Here is a 21,046-nt window from a genome sequence, read left to right on the forward strand (position 1 = left end):
CCTCTCCCTCGGAAAGGGCTGGCGGCTGCTAACTTGCTCGTGCCACCCAGGATCGGTCCCACCCATCACCGGGCTTGCCCCCCTGCAAAATCTGCAAGTCCCCGCTCGCACCCCCGGCAAAGACAGCCTGCCCCAAAGGGGCAATTTACTCACAGGTCTACGCCGCTGAGTTACCCCACCGCTGCTGCTGCAGGCGCCGCTCGCTCCCACGTTGCACGGTTCGCGGCCCGTGTGAGCGCGGGCTTTGCACCGCCCCTTTCCCCGATCCTGGACCAATGGGGACCTTCCCTCTAAACTCCCGAGCTCGGCGAATCCGCATTGCTCCGCGTAATGCAACGCCTTTGGGCAAGGCGAAGTTGCAAGTGGTCGTTGTCTCCCTGCGCAGGGCAAGATTTTGCGAGGCCGGCGATGCAGCGAGCAGCAGGGACGCCCGTGGGCGCTTTGCAGGAGAGATCTCCGAAAGCCGTGGCCTGCGCAATGCCGCTGCCCTCATGCTCCAGGAGCTTGCTTCCGGCACGAAAGCTGAGCCAGGGCACTCCGACCGGCTATTCGCGAACCTATTTGTCGCACCAGGCTGCAGCCGGGGCGAGATCCGAGTGCCTCAGCGCACGTGCAGCCTGCACTTCCTGGATCAGCCGCTTGCGGCGCAGTGCACAGAAAGCAGCCACGCCCACCCGCACTTTAATACGCACTACCTGCCTCCAGCGCGCCTCATGTTTGTTTTACAAACTGTGGCACGATCCTGTGCACGTTTACCCAGGAGTAAGTCATCGACAGGAGGTTACATCCGTAAAAGCATGCATACGATTGGGCTGTACACTGTTACTAAATAACCAGTGCCTCCTAGGATAGCGTAAGTGCAACATCCTCTATTGATCATTGATTAAAGTAGTGCAGCCTGAGACACTTTGATCTGTTATAAAGGTAAAGGGACCCCTGACCATTAGGTCCAGTCGTGACCGACTCTGGGGTTGCGGCGCTCATCTCGCTTTATTGGCCGAGGGAGCCGACGTACAGCTTCCGGGTCATGTGGCCAGCATGACTAAGCCGCTTCTGGCGAACCGGAGCAGCGCACGGAAACGCTGTTTACCTTCCCGCCGGAGTGGTACCTATTTATCTACTTGCACTTTGACATGCTTTCGAACTGCTAGGTTGGCAGGAGCTGGGACCGAAAAATGGGAGCTCACCCCGTCGCGGGGATTCGAACCGCCGACCTTCTGATTGGCGAGTCCTAGGCTCTGTGGTTTAACCCACAGCGTCACCCGCGTCCCTTTTTTGGTCTGTTATAGCTGAACCCTATCTTGCCCATACAGTGGTACCCCAGGTTACAGACGCTTCAGGTTACAGACTCCGCTAACCTAGAAATAGTACCTTGGGTTAAGAACTTTGCTTCAGGGTGAGAAGAGAAATCGCGTGGCAGCAGCAGGAGACCCCATTAGCTAAAGTGGTACCCCAGGTTAAGAACAGTTTCAGGTTAAGAACGGACCTCCGGAACGAATTAAGTTCTTAACCCGAGGTACCACTGTATATCCCTGCTGGGTGCTGTTCAGATAAGCCACTGCAGAGAGTACCACATGCCCCAGAAGTGCACTACTTTGTACTAGAAATAGGGCTTTTAGTGTTGCTGCTCCAGCCCTTTGGAATTGGTTACCAGCTGAGATCAGACAGATGCAGTGTCTTGATACTTATGCAGCTGTTGAGGATCTTTTTGTTCAAGAAGGCTTTCCCTGAATTGTGACCCAATCTAATTATGGAATACTATTTGTAAAATTAATAGAAATGGTTTAATGCTTTTTTAAAAAGAATTTTTATAGAGTTTGTATTATAGAGCACAAATCAAACAGGGAACCAGGCAGAGGGCCTTCTCTGTAGTGGCACCCGCCCTGTGGAACGTCCTCTGATCAGATGTCAAAGAAATAGACAACTCTCTGACGTTTAGAAGACATCTGAAGGCAGCCCTGTTTAGGGAAGTTTTTAATGACTGATGTTTTAATGTATTTTTAATCTTTTGTTGGAAGCCACCCAGAGTAGCTGTGGAAACCCAGCCAGATGGGCGGGGTAAAACAAACAAACAAACAAACAAATAAATAAATAATATTAACAATGAAGGGTGGACTATGAATCTTTCATATAAGTAAAAATAATCCTTAACTCTCTGAACAACTCCAACTATTAGAGAATTTAAATTGATTGCATAGCTAAAAACTATGTACCTGTATGTTTTAGTTTAACGGATTCAAGACAGGCAGTGTTGTCTGTTCAGTCTACTCATCTTAGGGAAAATTCCCACTACCTTCAGATAATGGACACATCAATCCTCATAAACATTCATTTGAAACTAAATGCTGATTTCAATGGATATTGCTGCTGAAACCTCACTGTTCCTGACTTTTAGCTTTATAATAGGTAACTCACAGAATTGAGGTTTACTTTGAAGTTAAGGTTTACTTGATCCATCTATATTGTATGAATGTTCTCTGATTAAAAAAAAATTGTGTACATCACTCTGTGCCAAAGAGCCATTGCTTGTTTTAGAATTCCAGGTTTTCAAGGTATGTAAATGTTACACAACTGTCCTGCAGGTAGATAATGGTAAGACTGCCAATCAAAAGGGGGACAAGTATGAATCTCTGGTGTTAGTTCTTTGGAATCCAACGTAGCTGAAGTATTTTGAAATGTTTTATATGATAGCTCAGAACAAAAAATTAAAGTAAGTAGCAAGGGGAAACCTTTCTCACAAAATAAACTCACTAAACTTTTAAGGACAAGTTGTTTAGTTTCAAACGAAAGAACTAAACAAATCATTCATTCATCCATCATCATCTTATATTTTAGCAGCTGCCCCCACTGAAATAAGAGTGTTCACTTTAACGTTACCTACATCCCAAAGGATTTTACTTCTGTAGAACTTCTAGGCATTTGGAAATCCAGTCATAGCTTTCTTTAAATGCTTCCAATGGTTTCTGCAAACTTGGCCTTGCTTCACTGCTAAGCCCTTCTTCTGTTCCAGTAGCTTCTTCCTCCATCCACTTCTGCAGTGCCTAGGAGAAATCCAAACACTTACTAAAAGTCTTATATAAAATGGTCGTGTCAAATAAAATAAAGAGTTAAGATAAACCAATTGGTTTGGCATGGAACCACGATTATGCACCAACAATGACTTCTTTTGTGCATTTTTTTAGACCACAGCTTTCTCCAGGGCCTTTCAGTTTATTTGTGCCTTTATTTGTTGAAGATAAGGAGACAAAGAGAAGCAAAGAAACAAACCGTAGCAGAAGAAACACAAAGAAATATTTCTTCAGGCTATGTGTGGCAGATCTGTGGATTTATCTCCTCATAAAGAAAATAGTGTGTTAAAATATAACCAGTTCTTAAGCAGTTCAGTGGCTTATTGACATTCACTTCTCAAAATCTTGGGTGGATCTGGATTGAGGACTGAGAATCCTCAACAATCTAATCTCACAATCTGTACAGGGTTGTTTGTACAAGGAGGCAGCATGGGATGGGGGTCACAGAGGAGAAAGTGATAACTCGTCTCTTAAGTTAGCGTATTTTTTGCTCTATAGGACGCACCGGACCATAGGACGCACCTTGTTTTAGAGGGGGAGAACAAGAAAAAAAAATTATCCCCCTCTCTGCTCAGTGCCCCTTCAGCGAAGTGGCAGGAGAAACAGAGCCGCTTCCATTTCTCCTCCCGCTTAGCTGAAGGGGCACTGCACAGCTCTCCCTCTCTGCTGAAGCCCGACCCCTCTCGCTCTCCAGGCTTCAGCGAAAGCAACGTGAAGCCTCCGGAGTGCGGAGGGAGCGCTCCCTCTGCGCTTTGGAGGCTTCGCGTTGCTATCGCTGAAGCCAAGGAGCCTGCATTCGCTCCACAGGACGCACACACATTTCCCCTTAATTTTTGGAGGCAAAAAAGTGCGTCCTATAAAGCAAAAAAATACGGTATTTCATTTTCAACATTGTTATGCTGTCCCATAACAAAGTTCTCTGTGTGGTGTACAATAAATAAGCAAAAAATACTCTATCTGTTAAATACAAAATGAGACGTAAAATCAAAAGCTACATTAATGCACCCCCCTAAAAAACCCGTAAGTTGAAAGCAGCCTGAAGTAGTTCCTACACTGCTGGGGTAACACTTGCCCATGTTTAGTTTTAGAGTAAGAGGCAAAAAAGATGGATGTCTCCAACCTGAATGGCAATCTTTTTGTACCTTGCATCTTTCCAGAATGTTGAAGCCAAGGGCAGACTGTAGCTTGCGCAGACAAATGGGGCAAAGATCCAATGGGCGTCGGTCCGATTCCTGCAAATGGTTGGAGCCCTGCATGACGCATTCTAACCACTGGCAGTGATGCAGTCCAAAGATGTGCCCAATCTCGTGAGTCAGGGTCTGAAACACAGGACCAAATGAAACAAGGAACAATTGGAGTGTGTGTTCTAAGGACCTGACATTCCCCATGGCACTACATATGAGTAAGTGTACAACCTTTAGTAGACATCTGAAGGCAGCCCTGTATAGGGAAGCTTTTAAATATATGTTTCTGTATATATTGGAAGCTGCCCAGAGTGGCTGGGGCGACCCAGTCACACACAATCAATCAATCAATCAATCAATCAATCAATCAATAATAAGGACTGTATTGTTAGCTCTTTTCCAAGACAAGGTATACACTTAACGGTGATAAAATTCTTGCTCTTTCAGGGAACTTGAACTTGCCGTTACGCAGAGCATTACGCAATAAACCCTCCCAAAACAAAACTTGATATTTTCGCTTCCCCAACAAAAACTAACTGTTTATGTATTCTGTGCACAGTGGCTTCCACAGGAAAGGCTTGCTTATGCAGAGCTCCAGCCACATCTGCTTCCCAGTTAAACCAAAACGGTTAACTGTGAGCTGACTACAGGTTCGTCCGTGCTTCCGCTTATCCCACAATTTCTAGGCATGGGTCCGAGCAGTTCTTCATTTGCCCCACCGCTTTCCCCGAGAAAACCCACAGTTTACTGCTGAATCGGAACAAACACCAATCTGCAGGGGGAAAAGCCCAACCCAATTCAGTGGTAAACAATGGGTTTTCCTGAGGGAAAGCAGGGTGGATGAGCCTCATTGCCTTAAGAGGGAGGTGAATTGAGCGGCCTATTCTGAGAGGTTTCATGTAGCCAAAGTAAAGCAGCACATCCAAGCAACATGAGCCTCCCAAACACCACACACAAGACAAAAATGTCGAACTCCTAATAAGACTAAATAAATCATGTTTTTTTCTGGAGATCTGCTAAACATCCAGTTTGTTATTCTAGATCCAAATACTCCCTTGCTAGGGCTAGGCTATCAAGCCACAGTGACGTGACAAAACTGGGATTACTGTATATCATCATTTTGGTTTACTGCCAGCAACAAAGTATTGTGGTTTTTTGTGGTTGTATGCCTTTTAGATATATATATATATATTTAAGGAGTATAGAAATGGCCTTAAAGAAGTAAAATAAATAAACAGTGTTAAGTCCACTTACTTTAACAGAATTAAAGTAATAAAGGAAATTAATCAAAGAATTAAAGGAAATGTGGTGACTAAAACACAGATTTGATTTAGATGTGGAAATGTAGTGCCAGGAATCTGAAGCACACCCACTTTGCAGGACCTCAGAAGCAGCTTGCTTGTGATCTCAGGGGTATAGTAGCCATCAAACACAGAATAGTCAGATGGAGGAAGCTTCTTTGTAGTCTTCAGTGTGCCTTTGTAGTTTGCACTGTAAAAGTTGCTGTCATACCTGGCAAAGCTGAAGATCCCCATTCCTTAACAATGCAAAGAGGAAATCAAATTAAGGTTCCCACAAAGGGCAGACGGCTGTGGTGACAGGATAATAGCACCAAAATGCTGAATATACTACTGGAAAAGCAAGTGCAATACTTCTAGAAAGTCAGAAATGAGGCTTCCTCCCCTCTTCCACCTAGAAGTGACATGGGGGAAACTTACCCATAGGCCCCTGTTGAGATCAGTCCAGCTACAAAAACGTTCTTGCTCAGACACGTGAGCTTCATAAGGTCCCAAGGTCTCCCCAGAACTCTTGGGGCCAGCTGTGGCTTCACAGCAGTCATCTCTAAAAAGAATTCCACGTTTGCTGTGGGAATGGAACATGTACGACTAAGGTCAGGCTGAGAAAGCATGGGTGGGGCTGGGAGTAACCACAGAACTGCAGTCCCACTGCAGCACCCACCTTTAGCTGCAACTTGCTTCAAGCAAGTTGATGGATAGCATTTTTATTTTATTTTTACATTTGAATCCTACCCTTCCTCTAAGGAGCTCATTACTGTCCTGTAAGAGTTAAGGGAGTCGGGTGAAGAGAGGACAGGCCTCCTGCACTTTTAATAGTTTGTGTAGAGATGGGAGTTTTAGCAAGTGTACTTGCATTACTGAATTTCCTACTGAAATGGTCCCTCGTGTGTGACTAATAAAGTTGCAGGAGTCCAGCCCTCTTCTGAATCTGGCCACTCTCCTCTTACCTTAGGGAAATGACTTGCTCAAAACTCAAACCACTTCATCACACTCAAAGGAAATTTGTATTTTGCATAGATTTGTATGGCCCTCCTCTGAACTTGGTAAGCGCTGTTGTTCGTTAGCACACCTGTTGCAAAGGTCAGAGTTTCAGGAAGGGGGTGGTAGGTTTTATCATGAAAATGATACAGAAGGAAATGGATATCCCTGACATCTGTATCTATATCTGAGTGTCGTCGTTCCCGAGTTGATTTTTGCAAAAATGAGAAGAGACCCAATCTCACACAGTTTTATCCTCATGGTCCAGAATGCCCTACTGTTCTAGACAGCACAGGAGACTTCATTTTGTTTTGTATGTACTATTGCCACCCCTCTGTGGTCAAGACATGTACTGCAACCCTCTTGCAAATCCTCCCTCCCTCTGCACTGTTTATTGGACCTTTATTGAATCAAAAGAACTCAGCAGAACCTTTTCAAAAGCATATTCATTTTCACAACACCAAGCTGGAAATTCTGCAGAAACATCTATCATCTCCGGTTTGAAATCCACTGTCCGGATGGGGTAGGAAGGAAAAGCCCAGTTGCTCTAGTGCAAGCACAAACCATGTTCTATCTCAGCAGAAATTTCACAACAATCTGCACAGCCATATTCATTGCAGGTTCATACTAGCATGGGGCCTTAAAAGTTTCTGTTCAGCTTACTTATAGTTACTGCCAGTGCCTTAAATGTGAAGAGGCTGGCTCCGCCATTCAAAGGCTGGGAAGGTAGGGAACAATGTACACCAGGAGTGGAGAAACTCAACCCCCAACAGCCCCAGCCAAGAAGGCCAATGGTCAGGGATGATGGATGGAGAGCCACAGGTTTCTGATCTACACAGAGCCATGCTGGATCTGCACAAAGGCTTCTAGGATCCTGTGTGAGTAAAGACTGCCATTAATCTATGCCAGAAGGCTCTGTGCTGTGTGGAGGACATCCTTCATTCTCGCAAGCTGAGCTCTGCTATCATGGCCATGCAGTCATGCATCACACCCTGTCCTCAAGTGGGATGCCTGCAGCTTCAGAGTTGGACTTCAGCTTGCCAGAAGGAAAGATGCCAATCTGAATTCCATCTGTGGCAAAGTTTAACACTGACTACACAGGGTTGGCAGGGGAACAGGATGTGCAGCACAGCTCCCTCAGAAGCAGCCTCAATTTTCAAAGCTTTCTTCCTCATCATGTGCACTGATAAATAAGAAATGCTTTCTCCTCAATGTGTGTTGTATTTTAATATATAAATACATATACCAAAATAAAAAGTGCACTTCTGGAGCAGCCCCACTGCTCAAAAAATAGTTGGCTTGTATTCAGTCTTACAGTGGTACCTCTGGTTACGAACTTAATTCGTTCCGGAGGTCTGTTCTTAACCTGAAATCGTTCTTAACCTGAAGTACCACTTTAGCTAATGGGGCCTCCTGCTGCCGCCACCGCATAATTTCTGTACTCATCCTGAGGTAAAGTTCTTAACCCGAGGTACTACTTCCGGGTTAGCGGAGTCTGTAACCCGAGGTGTTTGTAACCCAAGGTACCACTGTACTGATGTTTTGTGCAAAGACAGAAGAAGCTCATCATCAAATTAAAGTCATATATAGTCTTGATGACTTAATAAAACAATAAACAATGTATATACCTTCAGTCAAGGAGGCTTGGCCAAAGACGAAATTCCAGGAGTCCTTTGGGTAAAGATCTATCATGGTTACTCCCACAATACAAAAAGCATCCTTTGGCTTTTTCTTCTTTAGGTAACTCAAGAGGTGACCTGTATGAACAACAGACATAGGTCTCTCTCAGCAGAAGCAAAAGGACAGGAGATTGTAAATGCCCTAACACAGTGACAGCATAACCCAGAATTCCAGACGGCTTTTGGAGCTATCTAGTTCTATTAAAATTAATGTGACATTTGCAATGATAATAAGTAGAGATATACAGAAGAAAAAACAACTATGGGAGAGAGCAGAGCAAAGAGGTTTTCCCTCCTTGTGCCCTCCAGTATGTCTCCTCACTTTTGGAAGCTTGTTTCGGCTTGATGAAAGAGGGCCCAGGATCTGAAAGCTCTCAAGTCCCTGTGATGGCTTACAATCATAGGGCTGCAGAGTGGGAAGGGACCCTGAGGATCATCTAGTCCAACCCCCTGCAATGCAGGAATAGGCAGCTGTCCCATATGGGGATGGAGCCTGCGACCCTGGTGTTATCAACACCATGCTCTAACCACTGAGCCTACCGCATTTAGAATGCTTCTGACCCAAGGGAGGCAAATTCTGCTCATCCCTTTGGAAGTGCTGAAGTCATCATGCAAATTTGTCTTGGGTTCCAGCCCAGGCTCCATGAAACGTTCAGGACTGAAGGGCAACAGGATGAGCCTGCCTCCTCCTTGGGCTTGTGCTGGGCTGGAGGGAAGCAAGAAGTGAGTGTCATGGTTTCCTTTCAGCCGCCCACTTCGAGCACCAGCCAGCTGAGAACTTATGCCTACACACTTGTTTTCCACACTTGCTTGTAGCCTGTGCCTACACATTGCCCTGTACACACATTGCCCAGAGACTGCTTTTGGCGGAGGGGAGGGGTGTTCCCAAACCCACTATTTTCCAGCAGCTTTAAAGGGTCTTAATGCTAAGCCATGCTATACAAAAGGAATATAAGATACCTATGTCCTTTACCTACCACCGAGTTAAGCATTCTCCACAGAGAAAAGCAGCAAAACCAACGAGTCTACCACTCGATTTACCACTAAGCAAATGAAACTGCAGTTTTGTACTCTCCCATTTTGTTTCCGCACAGTCCTCTATCTATCTAGCGCCAGGGGAAAGACACAGCCAGAATTTCCCTCCAGATATAAATAATTTTCAGTTGAAAAGGAATCTAGCCGTCATAACTCTTGCCTACTATCAAGAGTCTACACAACAGATTTTAAGACAGTTATAGTTAGTGCGAAAAAGATCCATCCAAATACAGTCCCTGTAACAATAAGTAATGGTTTGTTGTTATGTGAATAAGCCAGGGAGAGTCACAGAACTGTGCACCCTTCTTCATTTCATCTCATGTGGCATGGAGAACATTGGGAAGTTTTTGCTTCTGCTTGTAACGAAGTAGAGTTTACTACTATGTCAGAACTGAGACAAACTGTGGTTTGCCTTAGCTATGGTTAACAGAAACAAGCATTCTGTGGACCAAGCTGGAAGAGGTGCTGAGGGGCCTGTCATCTAATCTTCTACGCTTTATTTTTCAAGTTGAAAGCAGCTACAGCAAGATGGAGTGGCTCTTGGGGAGAGGGTATTTAACGCTCTCAACCTCCAGTGTTGTTTTCCTGCTTTAAGGCAGCAAACCTATACAGCCAGTTGACTCAGTATGGCTTAGTCTTAAGTATGCATGTACTGAATAGGACTGTAAATCACAAACACAACCTCCCAAAGCTGTTGTTTGTCCCACAGGTGACAAAACCATACAAAAACTGAACAGGAGCACTAGTACTGGGAGGAGCCATAACTCAGCGGAAAAACACATGCAGAAGGTTCCTGGTTCAATCCCAGGCAACTTCAGTTAAAAAGATCACTTAGCAAGACCCTGAAGAGCAGCTGCCAGTCAGAGTAGGCTAGAATGGGCTGGACAGAGAAATACTCTCAAATCTGAAGAAGCTTCCTAGGTTTTATATTTCTAAGTGTTGCTCTTTGCAACTGGTGTGAACCGCCGGTTACCCTTCTTGCCTTCATGGTTAAGAACTGCACAGAAGAATGACAGGCAAACACGGAATAATCCCAAAGGCTCAATGCATGAAGCTGACATAAAATCCACGAGAGTTTGAAGACTTTTGGAGTACCTTCTCATTTGCTTTCTGATTACAGCCAGTCATTCAGGAGTAAGAATTCTCAGTGTTCTTACTTGCTAAAAAGAGTGCCATAATGCTATTTTAACACAGCTAAGATTTATAAGCTAGCCCACAGAACTGGCAAAATTGATTTAACGCCATGAGAAAGTCCCAATCGGATGCAGGGGTATGCATACCCCTAAACATTTTGTCAATCTAAGTTTGGCCTCATTGAGGGGCAGTATTTCAATATGAGTAGGAAAATGAGAGTACCCCTAAACATTTTTTAAAAGAAAAAAAAGCACTGCTCATACCTGCATGAATCTGCAGATTGTGTGTGTTTTCATTGATCCGAAAAGGGCAACCTGTGTGTGAAACTGGCACTGGTCCTAGGATTCGTACAATCAAGCCGTAGTAAAAGGCTTCACAGTAATCCTTCAGCCATTTCATGTAGACATCTGTGCTAACTCTGGAATCTCCAAAAGAACCTACCAAAAAACAGTGAAGAAAAGCAGCATGTTATAGCTTCAGCTGTATAGTTCTGCCCCCCTCCCACCTCAAACTACATGAGGAGCTATTGTATACATAGTACTATTTTAAAATATGAGATATGGGTTTGCATTCAATATAGTGCTAAAGAAATGCAAACATTTCTGCTTGAAAAAGAACAATCTTCCCTCTCCTCCCTCCCCGATGTGCTGTCTTAGAAGTTCTTGCAACGCTTTTGAGCAGATTTGGGGAGGGCATGGAGGGGGGGGGGAGTCATGTTGTGCTAGCGAGAATCATTGTGCTGGCTTCAGTTACTACATTAATTTAGTTGAATACATCCCATGATTTGTAGTATTTATCTTGTCTGGCTTTAGAATAAGACTCTGAGATGTGCACCATTAGTCTTGTTTTAAAAATGAGGAACAAAGGCAGAGAGATAATGGTTTGCCAAAGACCATCTAATGCAGGAATGGCCAACATGGTGCCCTCTAGATTTTGTTGGACTACAACTCCCATAAGCCCAAGTAAGCATGGGAAAAGGCCAGAGATAATGGAAGTTGTAGTCTAACATTTGGATGGCACCACGTTGGCTATCTCTCATTTAATAAGTCATAGGGCAGAAGGTTCACAATGCAGAGAAATGTAGACTTATTTATTGGGCAGCAAGCCCCACTGAATTTAATTAGACTTACTTCTGAGTAAACATGTACACGGTTTATCTGTCTGTTTATATCCCACTGGGCACGATATTTATCTCCTGCATATTTTGGTAGGGAGAGCCACATTGTCTTGGCTGCCATTCCAAATAGTAAGCCGGGGTGGGGGGCTGAGATAAAAGTGAAAAGGGGTGTGTTGGCAAAACTATCCAGCACGGTCGCAACTGGCTATCAAAGCCAGGAAACATTATCTGAGGGTCAAATTTAGATTTTCCCTTTTTAATGGCATACAAAAAGCAAAAACTCTACAAAGGCAAGCACTCAAAAAGTAGCGAAGGCTAAAATTATGGTTGTATATATGATGCAAGAACACAGCAGACATGCTTAAATTCAATTTATTGCAATGGGATATACCTGTACACTTAAGTCTGTTGATATCAGTGGGACTTTTAAACAAAGTAAACAAAAGTTTGAACTACACTTATATAACTAGGACACCCTTTCTAAAGTTCTTTTGCTCAGCAGTAGAGTGCATACTCCTCTCTGAAATCTTGGAGAACTGCTACCACTCAGTGCAAACTAGAGGTCGGAAGACTTTAGGCTTGTGGCCCACCTTGTTTTTTATTAGAACATCAAGAACCAAAGCCATGTGCAAAATACATACATTAGTTTGAATAAATGAGGGTGACTATAAGCAAACTCTGAGCTTAGGAATTTGTTCTCAATTCTAGAACTCACAGTCCTTTCACACAAATGACCACTCCTGTTTAAAAAGGTAAAGGTAAAGGACCCCTGACCGTTAAGTCCAGTCGCGAACAACTCTGGGGTTGCAGCGCTCATCTCGCTTTACTGGCCAAGGGAGCCGACGTTTGTCTGCAGACAGTTTTTCCGGGTCATGTGGACAGTATGACTAAGCCGCTTCTGGTGAAACCAGAGCAGCACACGGAAACGCCGTTTACCTTCCCACCGGAGCGGTACCTATTTATCTACTTGCACTTTGACGTGCTTTCGAACTGCTAGGTTGGCAGGTGCTGGGACCGAGCAACGGGAGCTCACCCCGTCGCGGGGATTTGAACCGCCAACCTTCCAATTGGCAAACCCCAGGCTCAGTGGTTTAGACCATAGCGCCACCCACCCGCGTCACAAATGCCCACTCCTGTTTAGCTTTCTTTATTTTAGCAGTCTAATTTAGGTATAAGAAACCGCTATGTTGTTGCTACTGCTAGACAACTGAAAGTCAGACTCCCCGGTTAGGCTTAACTTGCAAACCACCCAGAGATCTACCAGCAGATCCTGATCTACTTTCTGCCCACTTCTGAGCAAGACGTTCCCCAGGACTCTATGTAAAGCAGGTTTCTATGCTTCTCTCTCTTTTTTTTTAATTTTTCCAACATACATTTATAGTATCCAATCTAAATTTATCACATATTTTCTCTTTTAGACTTCCTTCAACCTCTCTGACAATCATCCATTATTCAAATTTTTAAATACACATTTCCTAATTTTATATATATTTTTTAAATTTTATTTTCAAATAGAAATAATAAACAATGAAAATAAAATTTTGTCCAAGATGTATAAAATCTTGCTAGAATGGTATACAAAATATGAGGAAGTTAAATCGGTTATGATACACTGGGCCAGAGATTTGGGTTATAATATACAGTTTAATGATTGGATAAAACTGTGGAATGAAAATATAAAATTTACGGCATGTACTGCGTTAAAGGAAAATGTTATGAAAATGATTTATAGATGGTACATCACACCTGTGAAACTGGCAAAAATGTATAAAACATGTAATAAGTGTTGGAAATGTAAAGAAAAAGAAGGAACATTTTATCATATGTGGTGGGATTGTAAGAAGGTGAACGGCTTCTGGGAAATAATATATAATGAGATGAAAAAGATGTTGAAATATATGTTTGTTAAGAAACCAGAGGCTTTTCTTTTAGGAATAGTAGGAAATGAAATAAATAGAATGGATTGTAAACTTTTCCAATATGCAGTAACAGCAGCGAGAATATTATTGGCCCAAAGATGGAAACAGGAACAACTTCCGACGCTCGAAGAATGGAGAATGAAACTGATGGAGTATGCTGAACTGGACAAACTAACAGGAAAGATCAGATATATACAAGATCAAAAGTTCATTGAAGACTGGGGAAAATTTTCAGACTATCTGAAATGTGTATGTGATGAGCAAATAACGCTAGTGGGATTTCAAGAAGTTCTGTAAATGATAGAGGACTATTGTATTGATGAAAACTAAGTGTGTGAAGGTTTATAAAATGCAATATAAAATTAGGTTTCTATGCTTCTCATGTACCTCATCCCGATCTACCAATTCCTATGTGTCATGAAACACTTTCTAGACTTCAAAGGACTGGATATACAATAAGGCACATGGTGAGGCTTCACGGGTGTCCTTTGCCAACCAAGTGCACCCCAAAATATGAGTGATATCTGCTGCAATGTCCAAGGGCTCTGTGGTAGATGGGCACAGACTGTTCAAAGTGAAAAGGCTTCCCTGAAGGTGAAAAGCTTGAAAAACCCCAGCTTAATTAGTTCCTATTTAATGACTCATTAAAGAACCTGCCTAGCTTGGTTAGCATGCTTTATTGGCCATAAGGTTCTGTAGGCAAGCATTACCAATGGGCTGAACATAAATCCGATTTTTCTGGGGAGTTGGTGTCTTTCTGCAAGGGTCATGATAAAACTGTGCAAAATCCTGGGTGGGTTCTGGGTGTGAGGAGATCCAATCCGATTCAGAATGCAGCGTGATGGGCTTGAAAAGAACACTGCCTGGCCGAAATGCTTCATTTAGCAAGCACTTCTCCTTAGGGTTAAACTTCTCATAAAGTTTTGCAAGCTGTGTGTCCTTGGAAACCAGGGCTGCCTTCAGCACCTCCTCAGAATGTTTAATAACCTTCATCTAATGAAAGAGAAAGATGAAAAGTGTTACAACATCTGCATTTCACATGCACAGATTTTTATTTTATTTTAAACTGTTCCCTTTCTTCCACCACTCCTCGCAAGCTCCTATTATTCCTTTCACGATTAGTAACAAGCCACCCACCAGCCATATTTTGCAGCTTGCTGCTTACTCAGCAACCATCAAGTCCTACATATGCAACATTCAGCTTCCTCATTCCTGTCCTATTTCCATACCCAACCATCATTTCACAATCAGCTTCTGCTTTTGGACAAGACGAGCATGTGAAAGGCTTGCTACAAACTCAGTCGTCAGCCTAGTTCCATACAATGTTCACTGGGTCACTACATCCCAACTGTCACCAAAAAAAAAAAATCCAGCCACATTTACATTAGTCTGAAAACCACATTGTACCAAGATCTAGGTGGTTCTTAAATCCAGTTACAATTCATGACGTCTGTCCTAATGAAATCGAAGCAGTGGTTTATTAGACTCGTCACTCTGTCTTCAACCACAGCCCATTCTGAACGTCTGAGAAACATTAAACAGCACAGGAAACCCATTCTATCATGAATGGCCTTTTAAAATCACATATTAATGATCAGCAGTGCCATCAGTACAGGATGTTGTGGTATGTTCTTATCTTCCTCTTCTGACATGCGTGTGTTTGGGGCAGGAGGAGGGGAGAGGTGGAGTTAGAGAAGAAGTCCCAGACCCTGAATCTTCCCTAATGAGAACAGCAAGACACACATGGCTTTGAGAACTATCTGTACGATTTACCAATTTGCTCATTTAGGTAGGCATTTCTGGCTCTGCGTTTTCAGACTATGCCCTCAGAATATTTAGAGGGACGCTATAGGAAAATCGCAATAGAAAAGCAGCTTTGTATATGTGGCAGTTGAAGATCTATACCATTATGTACTATATTGTCCTTTGTATTCTGAACTGAGAGCTAAGTATATTCTTGAATTGTTATGTAAGATGACTGAAGCAGACTACTGAGTGAAGATCACTTATTTGTTGTCTGACTTGATAAGTTTGTGACAAACAACATGGTAAGATTTGCAGTTGCTTCCCAAAAACTAAGAAGAATGTTCATCAAGAATAATATGGTGGACTGCAAAGATCTGATCATCAATGAAATATAGAAACTCGTGCTTTTGTTTGCATTTTAAGATATGTATGCATGTATCAATTGGCTAATACTGACTTTTAATGGTGTATCTAGGCACATACCGTATAGTATGGATAGGATGTATACAGTGGTAAAAAAGGTAAAGATACCCCTGACTGTTAGGTCCAGTCGCGGATGACTCTGGAGTTGCTGCCCTCATCTCGCTCTACAGGCCGAGGGAGCAGGCGTTTTTCTGCAGACAGCTTCCGGGTCATGTGGCCAGCATGACTAAGCTGCTTCTGGCAAACTAGAGCAGCACACGGAAACACCATTTACCTTCTCACCGGAGCAGTACCTATTTATCTACTTGCACTTTGACCTGCTTTCAAACTGCTAGGTTGGCAGGAGCAGGGATCGAGCAATGGGAGCTCACCCTGTCACGGGGATTCGAACCGCCGACCTTCTGATCAGCAAGCCCTAGGCTCTGTGGTTTAGACCACAGCGCCACCCGCATCCCATGTACACAGTGGTACCTTGGTTTAAGATCAGCTTAGTTTGTGAACAACTTGGATTAAGAATGCTGCAAACCTGGATGTAGGTGTTTTGGATTGTGAACTTTCCCTTGGAAGCAGAACATGTTTCGCTTCCTGTTGAGTGTGTTCTATTTGTAAATTGAGTCCCTCTCTGCTATGGGAAAGCACGCCTTGGTTTAAGAATGCTTTGGTTTAAGAACAGACTTCCGGAACTGATTAAGTTCGTAAACCAAGGTACCACTGTATTTATTTGTAGTGATGGTCTGACCATGATGATCACAAATGAACAGGATGGCCGCAACAACAAATAAATTTGATTCTAATTTGTATTTTACATGAATGTGTCTGTTGTAGGTGCCATTAAAAACTCCAGGAAACACCAAAAGATTACTTTAGGTCTGTTCAAGAGCTTGGGCCTGCCCAGTGGAAGTTTAAAGGGAAAAAAGAAGGGAAAAAACTATTGACATCTTAACATATCCCAAACTTCTTTCAAAAGTTCCCTCAGTTTCAAAAACAAATTGCTACTTGACTTGGGTGGGGAAGAAAAGCTGCTCTTTTATACACATATGCCAAAAGCTACCTTGCATGCATGAAGCTAAGGGTCCCAGACTGGCTGTCATGGGAGCACTTCTTAAGGCACACTAGCTTCAACTAATTTTTTAGAGCTTGTTTCTCAAAACAATTTTCTTCTAGAATTTGTTTGTTTGCTTATTTAATGTTTCCCTTGCCCTTCCTGCTATCAGAGCTCAGGACACCTTGGCAATGAAAAGCCATAGAAGTCATCATATGAACATAACCTTAAAAACAGTAGCTACTCATCATGCTCAATACAGTAGAAAGAAGTAATAGGGTGTCATTCCCAATCACCCTTCCCCAAAGGCTTGGCCAAGTATTTATTTATTTTTACTGTTAGCTAAAAGAAGACAATTATATAGATCAGCCACAGTTCTGTGAAGAAGGTTCTGACAGAACAATGAAGCTGCTTAGCAAACCTCTTCATCATCTATCCTATAAAATATAATTTTGTGCCTGTATGAATTTGACAGTGTGCAGTTACCCAGACCCCTTGCTATTTTATTCTGAGCAAATCAGCTGTCATTGCTATACACTTACAAACACATGACAGGACCAGCTTCAGGGGCTACTTGGGCAAGATGCACCAAATGGGTCCCTTTTCAGAGTGGATTTACCTCCTCCTTCCTTCACCCCTCTGCTGACTTCTCACTCTTGTTCCCCCAGAGCAGCCTTTCTCAACCTGTGGGTCCCCAGATGTTATTGGACTACAACTCCCATCGCCCCTAGCTAGCAAGGCCAGAGCTCAGGGATGATGGGAGTTGTAGTCCAACAACATCTGGGGACCCACAGGTTGAGAACTGCTGTCCCAGAGGGAAGGCGCAAGGCAAGTGAAGGAAGCTGCTCTGTCTTCTCTCTTGTATGCTCAACAGGACAGGTGAGCAGGATGTGACAGTGAGGAGGAACAGGGCCAGGAGGCAGGGGCAGATGTGTTAGCAGTGGACCGCAGAGATGGGGCCCTCGACAATGCTGCTTTTTGTTGAGATTCCTGCATTGCAGGGGGTTGGACTAGATGACCCTCGGGGTCCCTTCCAACTCAACAATTCTGTGATTCTCTAACTTTTCAAGAGACTGCATTTAATATTTCAGTTTCCGGCTAAGAGCGTATGCTCTTTTTGACTTGGTTCTGTAATGTTTGGATTGTTTTATTTGATGTTTTAATACAGGTTATAAACCGCTTTGAGATATTCCCCCCTTAAAAATATAGAGAGAATCTATCTCTCTCTCTCTCTCTCTCTGTGTGTGTGTGTGTGTGTCTGGCTGTCTGTCCCTGGGAAATGGGGACTCTTGGGAGGGCCTGAGCAGTTGGCAACCCTGACCCAGTACAATACACACACCCCTGCCCTGACTGTGACACCTCCATCCTTACCGGAACTCATGGGCGTAGCCAAGGGGGGCAGTTGCCCTCCCCCCAAATCAATCAAAATCAATACAAATCAATACATGAGGTTCTGCTCCCCCCCGCCCCCCCGCAACAAAAGCCTGTCCCCTCCTTAACAAAAATCCTGGCTATGCCCATGCTAGAAGGCCCCCTCCCTCCCTCCGGCGTCGTCCTCGGGGCCCTCTGCCTTGACACCCACACCCAAGCACCTCTCCCCACACAGCCGCTTCCGCGGGCCGCCACGCCCAGGCGAGGCCTACCTCCTCAGGCACGCCCCTCTCTCATAGCCTCGCGGCTCGGCCTGCTCCGCCCTTCCGCGTCGGCCGCGAAGCCCGGCTCGGTTCCAGCCGTTGCCAGGCGGACTGAGAGGGCGGAGGCCGGGCGGGGAGGAGGGCTGGCTCGGGTCTTCTCCAGACGCGAGGGCTCTGCTCCCGGATTCGTAGCCCGGCCGGCCGTGAGGGAAGCAGCAGGCCGGCTGGTCTGCCTTCCTGTCTCAGAATATGTAGGGCCTGGTCGGCGGAAGAGATGCTGCCATCCCAGCTTCGGAATATATATATATATATACGCCTACGCTAAGGCACAGTCATAGGAGCTAACTCCTAGGGGCCGAGGTCCTTTCGCCCTCCCCCCCTACAAAAAAATAAAATATTTGAGGGGGCCTCCTCCCCTAAAAAAGTTTGATGCGCATTGCGGCCCAAAGTGGCTGGGGAAACTCAGCCAGATGGGCGGGGTATAAATTATTATTATTATTATTATTATTATTATTATTATTATTATTATTATTATTAGTTGTTGTTGTTGTTGTTGTGGGTGTGCCCCATCCTGAGATCGATTATGCAGGCTTACCTGGGCCTCCCCCCCCTCCAGAATATATTATTCAAGTTGGCACCCCTGGGCACAATGCAGTCACACGCAGGCAGTGAGTGTCTCTAAGCATGTGCCGAGTGCATTTCTCTCAACGCTGTTTTAAGGGGGCTGCCGCTATGGGCGTATCCAGGGATTTATGTTGGCACATCCACCTGTCCGGCTCTCTTAAGATTTGGATTGAAATGTCTCCACAACAGCTCTTTTCAATTACTTTCTTTTGACCCCAAGTGCTCAGGAAAATCTGTCCAAATCTTCAGTCGTTTGCAAAGTAGGAAATTAAATGAAAAAACTGCATCAGGGAGAACCTTTCATGAGGTTAAGGACTGTATTTTGCAAAATTACAAAGAACATGCCTTTTTCCATTTAAAAAAAAATCTATAAACTAAAACAAGCTTTCTTAGATTTGCTGAAAACCTTTTCAGCACTTCTCAAATTCCTCCTTTCCCCACCATAGTTTTTCTGTGCATGCTCAGTAAGCATAGCCGATTGAGATGCTCCCGTCATCTTCAACCTTAGCCAGGTCTTTACTCTGCAAGAATGACTACTCTTTGGTACAAGTGACCACAATGAGCATTTTAATTTCAAATATTACTTCAACTTTTAATTTGTTTTATTTATTTGATTTAGGGGCAGCTTTACCCTCCCCCCTCCAGCTACTCCCATGGCTCTTGCTGCCAACCTGGTCATAGGGCAACCAGGCAGGTTCCCGTGCAGGATCTCTTGAAAAGAAGCACTGGAATATACAGTAGGGCAAAGTAATATGTATATTATGCTATGAGTCCAGCCCAGAACATCACGTGAGGAGACCCGATGCCTTTAGTGTAAAACTAAGGTTTCGGACTGGTTTTCATTTTGAACAGGAGCCTTTTCTAACTTGATGTGAGTTTTAGGAGATTAGTATATCAAGTATAGATTTTCCCTCTGCACATGCAGAAATTTAGTTTTTAGATTTCTCTATTATGTTACTTTTATTGCAGAACCAAACAATGACAAGTATTCTGATTTCATTAGTGCAGAATACGAACAATAGGGCAATGCTGGGGAAGGGTGTGTACTAAATGAAAAATAGCTATTTCCTGTTGTCCCAGCTGCAAGATTGTACAGAATAAGAGTGTGTGAATGAATTGATGCTCTGGGATGGGTCTTACCTTATTCAGGAAGAATAAAGTTACACTTTATCATCAGTCAAGAAAAAAGCGCTCTACCTTTCAATGTCATTTCCACTTTATTATACAGTATATATTCTTGTTGCATCCTAGCTTTGTTCTCCACTGTATACACGTTGCAGCATGTGCAGTTCCCACATATATGAACCAATTCATCAAATTTGGGCTTTAGCTTTTCTTCTATTAAAAAAATAGAATTTCAGCAACATATCCTAAATATGTATGATGGTACGCTGAAAAACTGCAGAAGGGGTATCAAGAAACAATTGTCAAATAGGTAGATTCTGAGATAGCAAAGCCAAGTTTAGCTTCTACAAAAGAAATTAGTTTGGTGTTAGCATAATGTTCTGAATTAGGCAATTTAAAAAAAAAGGTTTGTGTAATGAATGAAAGAGAAACAATTGCAGAGGCACACTTCTGTACAGTCCAATTGTGCAAAGGGTTTTACGGAGGAGGTACAAGCTTTTGTACAAATGAACACCACTTCCTTATCTGATTTCCTGTAGCAGAAAATCCTCTTGCTTAGACACACCCCAACAGTAATACTGTGTCTCAAATTCACAATAAGAGTGTGCAGCTTACACTATTGTCTAAATAGCATATTGTGTTTCTAGGTGTGCCAATGTCAGTTTATTTGGGCTAAGTAATTGGATTACACTGGATCTATAGGATATTTTGTGTCAACCCCATTTTCAAACATTGCAAGACAAAAGAGTACGCAAGAGTACTCCATTTTTCTTTTTTACAGAATTCTCTAAAACTTTATAGTAAACTCAAATTTAATGTAAATTAAGTAGCCATATTTTTTGAGAATATTTTTAAATTTTAAGTTCTGCTATTAGGAAATCAGGACAACAATGTTTATTTCTAACAGCAGTACCGCATGCAAAAAATTTTTTTAATGCAATACTGTGATGATACAATTGAATCAAATATTTGATGTGCTCAGAAACATGTTCTGTGTGTATTATAGAGAAGCCTTTCTTTTTTAAAAAAAAAATCTTTCC

The 21,046-nt window shown here is 43.3% G+C and overlaps 2 protein-coding genes across 18 annotated transcripts in view; both read right to left on the reverse strand.

The window, feature by feature from the left end:
* The window catches only part of ARSG (arylsulfatase G), a 122,521-nt gene extending 121,834 nt beyond the window's left edge, over positions 1-687 (reverse strand). For 9 of the 15 annotated variants that reach the window (XR_014544424.1, XR_014544425.1, XR_014544426.1 and 6 more), the window contains exon 1: positions 154-678. The gene's annotated coding sequence lies outside the window, so the exon portion shown is untranslated. Of the gene's footprint in view, positions 1-153 lie in introns of all 15 variants that reach the window. The other 6 variants (XR_014544423.1, XM_083598790.1, XM_083598789.1 and 3 more) reach the window with 3 other exon arrangements.
* A 2,199-nt stretch (positions 688-2,886) lies between these two features.
* Positions 2,887-18,603, reverse strand: AMZ2 (archaelysin family metallopeptidase 2). 3 transcript variants are annotated; one of them, XM_083598905.1, is made up of 7 exons: positions 18,267-18,601; positions 14,123-14,405; positions 10,640-10,813; positions 8,157-8,285; positions 5,626-5,789; positions 4,211-4,387; positions 2,887-3,041 (listed from the first exon to the last, which is right to left on the reverse strand). In XM_083598905.1, exons 2-7 carry the CDS (start codon positions 14,403-14,405, stop codon positions 2,895-2,897), a joined length of 1,074 nt encoding a protein of 357 aa, XP_083455031.1. In that variant the 5' UTR covers positions 18,267-18,601; the 3' UTR covers positions 2,887-2,894. The 3 variants fall into 3 exon arrangements, with proteins under 3 accessions (XP_083455031.1, XP_083455032.1, XP_083455033.1); XM_083598906.1 differs by lacking the exon at positions 18,267-18,601 and adding an exon at positions 17,995-18,264; XM_083598907.1 differs by lacking the exon at positions 8,157-8,285 and having other exon boundaries at positions 18,267-18,603.
* Between the last annotated feature and the right edge of the window lie 2,443 nt (positions 18,604-21,046).

Source organism: Podarcis filfolensis, assembly GCF_964270895.1.
Source record: "Podarcis filfolensis genome assembly, chromosome: 2".
In the NCBI taxonomy this organism is placed as follows: Eukaryota; Metazoa; Chordata; class Lepidosauria; order Squamata; family Lacertidae; genus Podarcis; species Podarcis filfolensis.

Bases quoted from the DNA above. Each gene is read 5' to 3' on its own strand.
- AMZ2 (XM_083598905.1), bottom strand. From the start codon at position 14,405: ATGAAGGTTATTAAACATTCTGAGGAGGTGCTGAAGGCAGCCCTGGTT. The intron at 5,790-8,156 runs GTATATACATTG...TGCATTGTTAAG, and splicing joins CCAAGCCTCCTTGACTGAAG to GAATGGGGATCTTCAGCTTT. The intron at 4,388-5,625 runs GTGGGTGTGCTT...CCTGTGTTTCAG, and splicing joins TGCTTCTGAGGTCCTGCAAA to ACCCTGACTCACGAGATTGG.